The following is a 7,500-nucleotide window of genomic DNA, read 5'->3' on the forward strand; positions in this document are numbered from 1 at the left end:
TCTCCTTTAGTGGTCTAAACTTAACCGTCTCCTTTAGTGTCTAAACTTAACCGTCTCCTTTAGAGACTAAACTTAACCGTCTCCTTTAGAGACTAAACTTAACCGTCTCCTTTAGAGACTAAACTTAACCGTCTCCTTTAGTGTCTAAACTTAACCGTCTCCTTTAGTGGTCTAAACTTAACCGTCTCCTTTAGTGTCTAAACTTAACCGTCTCCTTTAGAGACTAAACTTAACCGTCTCCTTTAGAGACTAAACTTAACCGTCTCCTTTAGAGACTAAACTTAACCGTCTCCTTTAGTGTCTAAACTTAACCGTCTCCTTTAGTGTCTAAACTTAACCGTCTCCTTTAGAGACTAAACTTAACCGTCTCCTTTAGTGACTAAACTTAACAGTCACCTTTAGTGACTAAACTTAACCGTCTCCTTTAGTGTCTAAACTTAACCGTCTCCTTTAGAGACTAAACTTAACCGTCTCCTTTAGAGACTAAACTTAACCGTCTCCTTTAGAGACTAAACTTAACCGTCTCCTTTAGTCGTCTAAACTTAACCGTCTCCTTTAGTCGTCTAAACTTAACCGTCTCCTTTAGTCGTCTAAACTTAACCGTCTCCTTTAGTGACTAAACTTAACCGTCTCCTTTAGAGACTAAACTTAACCGTCTCCTTTAGTGTCTAAACTTAACCGTCTCCTTTAGTGACTAAACTTAACCGTCTCCTTTAGTGTCTAAACTTAACCGTCTCCTTTAGAGACTAAACTTAACCGTCTCCTTTAGTCGTCTAAACTTAACCGTCTCCTTTAGTGTCTAAACTTAACCGTCTCCTTTAGAGACTAAACTTAACCGTCTCCTTTAGAGACTAAACTTAACCGTCTCCTTTAGTCGTCTAAACTTAACCGTCTCCTTTAGTGGTCTAAACTTAACCGTCTCCTTTAGTGACTAAACTTAACCGTCTCATTTAGTGACTAAACTTAACCGTCACCTTTAGAGTCTAAACTTAACCGTCACCTTTAGAGACTAAACTTAACCGTCTCCTTTAGTGACTAAACTTAACCGTCTCCTTTAGAGACTAAACTTAACCGTCTCCTTTAGTGTCTAAACTTAACCGTCACCTTTAGAGTCTAAACTTAACCGTCTCCTTTAGAGACTAAACTTAACCGTCACCTTTAGAGTCTAAACTTAACCGTCACCTTTAGAGACTAAACTTAACCGTCTCCTTTAGTGGTCTAAACTTAACCGTCTCCTTTAGAGACTAAACTTAACCGTCACCTTTAGAGACTAAACTTAACTGTCTCCTTTAGTGACTAAACTTAACCGTCACCTTTAGAGACTAAACTTAACCGTCTCCTTTAGTGTCTAAACTTAACCGTCTCCTTTAGTCGTCTAAACTTAACCGTCTCCTTTAGTCGTCTAAACTTAACCGTCTCCTTTAGTGACTAAACTTAACCGTCTCCTTTAGAGACTAAACTTAACCGTCTCCTTTAGTGTCTAAACTTAACCGTCTCCTTTAGAGACTAAACTTAACCGTCTCCTTTAGAGACTAAACTTAACCGTCTCCTTTAGTGTCTAAACTTAACCGTCTCCTTTAGAGACTAAACTTAACCGTCTCCTTTAGTCGTCTAAACTTAACCGTCTCCTTTAGTGTCTAAACTTAACCGTCTCCTTTAGAGACTAAACTTAACCGTCTCCTTTAGAGACTAAACTTAACCGTCTCCTTTAGTCGTCTAAACTTAACCGTCTCCTTTAGTGGTCTAAACTTAACCGTCTCCTTTAGTGACTAAACTTAACCGTCTCATTTAGTGACTAAACTTAACCGTCTCCTTTAGTGACTAAACTTAACCGTCACCTTTAGAGTCTAAACTTAACCGTCACCTTTAGAGACTAAACTTAACCGTCTCCTTTAGTGACTAAACTTAACCGTCTCCTTTAGAGACTAAACTTAACCGTCTCCTTTAGTGTCTAAACTTAACCGTCACCTTTAGAGTCTAAACTTAACCGTCTCCTTTAGTGTCTAAACTTAACCGTCTCCTTTAGAGACTAAACTTAACCGTCTCCTTTAGTGTCTAAACTTAACCGTCACCTTTAGAGTCTAAACTTAACCGTCTCCTTTAGTGTCTAAACTTAACCGTCTCCTTTAGAGACTAAACTTAACCGTCTCCTTTAGTGTCTAAACTTAACCGTCTCCTTTAGAGACTAAACTTAACCGTCTCCTTTAGTGACTAAACTTAACCGTCTCCTTTAGAGACTAAACTTAACCGTCTCCTTTATTGGTCTAAACTTAACCGTCACCTTTAGTGACTAAACTTAACCGTCTCCTTTAGAGACTAAACTTAACCGTCTCCTTTAGAGACTAAACTTAACCGTCTCCTTTAGTGACTAAACTTAACCGTCTCCTTTAGTGTCTAAACTTAACCGTCACCTTTAGTGACTGAACTTAACCGTCACCTTTAGTGTCTAAACTTAACCGTCTCCTTTAGAGACTAAACTTAACCGTCTCCTTTAGAGACTAAACTTAACCGTCTCCTTTAGTGACTAAACTTAACCGTCTCCTTTAGTGTCTAAACTTAACCGTCTCCTTTAGAGACTAAACTTAACCGTCACCTTTAGTGGTCTAAACTTAACGGTCTGTGTTGTTGTTTCTCTCCGTAGCTTCGTTTCTGGAACGGCTGTGAGCAGGAGGACACGTGCGTCCCCGACCTCGTCCTCCACACTCACACCGACCTGATGGACGTCCAGTGAGCGACACACACACACACACACACACACACACACACACACACACACACACACACACACACACACACACACACACACACACACACACACACACACACACACACACACACACACACACACACACGCACGCACGCTTTATTATGATTGTTTATTAAAGACCTGGTTGTTCTGTGTTTCGCCTGCAGGCAGTTCTGCAGCTCCAGGGACCGCGGCGCCTGGTCCCTGTGCGGCCGCCGGGGGGCGACGGAGCGCTCGGTGCGCGTGGTGGAGGCCGGGCGGAGGCGGGTGGTTGTGTTCGCTCGCCTGGAGAACCGGGGAGAGAACGCGTACGGAGCCGCCGTCCACGTCTCCACCTCCTCCAACCTCCTCTTCTCCAGCCTCATGGTCAAGGTGCCGACGCCGACGCGCCTTAAAACCAGACATGATCGATAACGTCCGCGTACATCAAGCGTCTGGCTGTCTGTGACTCATCAGGCTCCTCCCCCTTCCCCACAGGACCAATCAGATATTCAGATCGAGTGCTTCTCTGACGACAGACTGGCCAATCAGAGGAGCTGCAACATCAGCGCTCCTTTCATGAAGTCCTCGTCCCAGGTAGGTGCTGCATCGACACTCACACAGGTTAGAAACCGCTGATCCAAGCAGTTAGGGCGCCCTCCCACTGTGCCTCCGTCCCGTGCCCCAGGACGTTTCACGGCTAAAGTCTGGTTCCTTTGACCAGTGTGAGTGCAACCGTACCACATCTAGGAGCGGCACGCTTGCCGTCCACGGCCCGTTTGGGAGAGGTGGGCTTTAGTAAAGCACGTTTGCACGTGTACGAGCACGAGCGTGCGCACGTGTACGAGCACGAGGCCTACGGCGGTGCTGAGGTCATTTCCTGTGCGCCTGTTGGGACGTAGAAAAAAGAAGGAGGGACCATGCGCGGACATTTCAAACAATGGCGGTGAAAGGTTCACGTTGGTGTGATGCGGAGGTGGAGTGTTTACTGCAGATTTGGTCGATGAAAAGATTCAAAAACAGTCGACAAGACGCACAAAAACTCCGAGGTCTACGGAAAGATCTGGAAACAAAGCCACGCATCGCCATGACGTCATCAATGCGTGTGACTTGTTACGGCGTGATGACGTATAGGCAGCAAGAAGCATTCTCCGAGGCCCAGGTAGTGTGAGTACAAACGGGCCTGGAGGGGGGGACAAGGACCCTAAAGCACGGGGCACGGGACGGAGGCACAGTGGGAGGGCGCTCTCATGCACCTTTAAGTTTAAACGCGTCTGAATGAACCAAGCTGCATTGTGGGAAATGTAGGCTGCGGTTCTGAACATTAGTAGACACTTCGTTCTGGAGCGTTTTACACAAAACACGATTATTAAACATCACTTGACAGATGATAAAACCTTGACTGTGACCACAGAGTAAAACAGCTGTTAGCGTAACGACCGTCCTGTAAACGGGACCACGTGGCCCCGCCCCCCTCGCCCTGAGGCCCCCGAGGGCCCGATGCACACATGCCTGTCTGGATAAAGTCCGTTTATTGGTCCAGACTGAGTTCCTCTTAACGAGGCTGCGGCGCTGGAGGGGACACACGAGGAACGCTCACACACACACACACACACACACACACACACAGACACACACACACACGCACACACACACACGCACACACACACACACACACACACACACACACACACGCACACACACACACGCACACACACACACACACACACACACACACACACACACACACACACACACACACACACACACACACACACACACAGGTGCAGAAAGTTCCTTTTATTTTGAAAGTCCTCTTCCTGTTCAGGTCTCTTTCCGTCTGGAGTTCGAGTTCAGTCGCTTCGTCTTCTTGGAGCACATACGGGTCGTCATGGCAACCAGCAGGTGAGACAGATGACGTCATGCATCTATTTTTAGTCATTTTGCATCTTTTTGTGGTGGTTTTGCATCTATTTTTAGTCATTTTGCATCTTTTCGTGCTGGTTTTGTATCTATTTTTATTCATTTTGCTTCTTTTTGTGCTGGTTTTGCATCTATTTTTAGTCATTTTGCATCTTTTTGTGATGGTTTTGCATCTATTTTTAGTCATTTTGCATCTTTTTGTGATGGTTTTGCATCTTTGTCATCATTTTCTGTGTCTCTGTGGTCGTTTTGTGTTTAACAGTGTATCAGTCAGGGCTCTTGGGACCGTTCAGTGATCTATCCGTGGGGAGGACTGAGGGTCCCAGAGGATATAATGTAACTTAGTAAAATAGTATGTGTGTGTGTGTGTGTGTGTGTGTGTGTGTGTGTGTTAATCAGTGAGGGAGAGGAGGGTTTCCCAGAGGACAACATCAGTGACATCTTCCTGCCTCTGAAGTACCAAACGGACCTCCTCTTCACCAGGTGAGTGACGTCGACGTCATCCCTGGATCGTCCTGGTGAAACACGGTGATCAGAGCAGTGACGGCGTGGAGTCACTCACATACAGACGCAGAAGACGCAGCATCAGCGTTTCCTCAGCTGAGTCCAAACGACTCTGCTGCTCTTTAAAGACGCCGTGTGGGGCGACTTTAAGAGCGACACTCGCTGTTTCTCATGTTTGTCACTGTAAAAACACCAGAACTCGTTTCATTCACCAAACTAACAAACTGTGTTTTCTCCGTCAGAGACGCCAACGCTCCTCGATTTGACATCAGAGCAGACCGCTCCTCCTCCTCCTCCTCCTCCTCCTGGGAGCGACCGGACAGCAGCAGCTCTCCCACCTTCAACCTCACGTATCATGTGCGTCAAACCAACTCTCTGTCTCAGGACGTTTCTCTTGTGCAAAGATGTCGTCTTCATGATGTTTGACGTGAATTCAGTGATGATTTTTAGTCATTTTGCATCTTTTTGTGCTGGTTTTGCATCTATTTTTAGTCATTTTGCATCTTTTTGTGGTGGTTTTGCATCTATTTTTAGTCATTTTGCATCTTTTTGTGTTGGTTTTGCATCTATTTTTAGTCATTTTGCATCTTTTTGTGGTGGTTTTGCATCTAATTTTAATTAATTTTGCATCTTTTTGTGGTGGTTTTGCACCTGTTTTTAGTCATTTTGCATCTTTTTGTGCTGGTTTTGCATCTATTTTTAGTCATTTTGCATCTTTTTGTGGTGGTTTTGCATCTATTTTTAGTCATTTTGCATCTTTTTGTGTTGGTTTTGCATCTATTTTTAGTCATTTTGCATCTTTTTGTGGTGGTTTTGCATCTAATTTTAATTAATTTTGCATCTTTTTGTGGTGGTTTTGCACCTGTTTTTAGTCATTTTGCATCTTTTTGTGGTGGTTTTGCATCTGTTTTAAGTTTGAACGTGTGTCTCAGTTTGTACTTCTCACAGCTACATTGTGGGGACCAAGCTCCCATTTGGGGACACACTCCAGGTCCCCACAATGCTATGGTTAATGTGAAGACCATGGGCGGATTGTGAAGGAATTGGCCCCTGGGCACAGACATGTAACCCCCCCCCCGACAATAACGCCGCTGAAGCTCGTGATCGTAAACGCTTCACGAGCAGAATCTGCTTCTCTGGTCGTGACTCTTTACATAAAGAGCTTTTTTAATCATGTTCTTCTTCACGTGCAGATCCAGAACCTGGGCATGTTCCCGGTGCACGACGTCCGGTTCCGGGTGGATATCTGGGCCGTGACCAGGCGGGGGAACCAGCTGGTCAACGTCACAGACTTCAGCATCGAACCGGTACAACAGAAAACATTTCAATGCATTTTCATAAACGCGGTGCAGGGAAGACGGAGGACCTGCATGGATCATTGGAACGGATCATATGAAGTCACACGCCCTCCTCTTCCTCTCTGCAGGTCGCTGGGCCTCACTGCACGCTGCCTCAGCCCAGATCGACCAATCAGGTGACAGCTGAGGACCTGTCTCACCTGTCACAGCTGGTAAGATGCTTCAGCGTCAACGCTTCATGTTCACGGACGGAGCGGCTGAATCTTTCAGCAGATACCTCAGTTAGAACAGGATCGAGCACGTGAGCCGGCTCGTCTGGACTCAAACCGGCTGATGTTTCTGCTGAGACTCAGCTCCTCAAGTCTCCAGCAGCTGCTTTCAACAGCCAATCAGATCTGAGCAAAGTCCGCTGGTCCAGACACTCAGGGCGCCCTCCCACTGTGCGTGCGTCCCGTGCCCCGTGCTTTAGGGTCCTTGTCCCCCCCTCCAGGCCCGTTTGTACTCACACTACCTGGGCCTCGGAGAATGCTTCTTGCTGCCTATACGTCATCACGCCGTAACACGTCACACGCATTGATGACGTCATGGCGATGCGTGGCTTTGTTTCCAGATCTTTCCGTAGACCTCGGAGTTTTTGTGCGTCTTGTCGACTGTTTTTGAATCTTTTCATCGACCAAATCTGCAGTAAACACTCCACCTCCGCATCACACCAACGTGAACCTTTCACCGCCATTGTTTGAAATGTCCGCGCATGGTCCCTCCTTCTTTTTTCTACGTCCCAACAGGCGCACAGGAAATGACCTCAGAACCGCCGTAGGCCTCGTGCTCGTACACGTGCGCACGCTCGTGCTCGTACACGTGCAAACGTGCTTTACTAAAGCCCACCTCTCCCAAACGGGCCGTGGACGGCAAGCGTGCCGCTCCTAGACGTGGTACGGTTGCACTCACACTGGTCAAAGGAACCAGACTTTAGCCGTGACACGTGCTGGGGCACGGGACGGAGGCACAGTGGGAGTGCGCCCTCAGTGAAGAACTCAAACCAGCTTATGA

General features: G+C 46.6%; 1 protein-coding gene across 1 annotated transcript in view; it reads left to right on the plus strand.

Moving 5' to 3' along the window:
• The window catches only part of itga11b (integrin, alpha 11b), a 54,009-nt gene that overhangs the window by 40,407 nt on the left and 6,102 nt on the right, over positions 1-7,500 (plus strand). Inside the window, exons 19-26 of the mRNA XM_083916558.1 lie at positions 2,642-2,727; positions 2,914-3,118; positions 3,224-3,322; positions 4,554-4,630; positions 5,048-5,131; positions 5,395-5,509; positions 6,346-6,459; positions 6,579-6,662. Of these exons, the coding sequence (XP_083772684.1) occupies positions 2,642-2,727; positions 2,914-3,118; positions 3,224-3,322; positions 4,554-4,630; positions 5,048-5,131; positions 5,395-5,509; positions 6,346-6,459; positions 6,579-6,662 (864 nt within the window). The remainder of the gene's footprint in view (positions 1-2,641; positions 2,728-2,913; positions 3,119-3,223; positions 3,323-4,553; positions 4,631-5,047; positions 5,132-5,394; positions 5,510-6,345; positions 6,460-6,578; positions 6,663-7,500) is intronic.

This window comes from Echiichthys vipera (genome assembly GCF_963691815.1).
Source record: "Echiichthys vipera genome assembly, chromosome: 7".
Lineage (NCBI taxonomy): Eukaryota > Metazoa > Chordata > Actinopteri > Perciformes > Trachinidae > Echiichthys > Echiichthys vipera.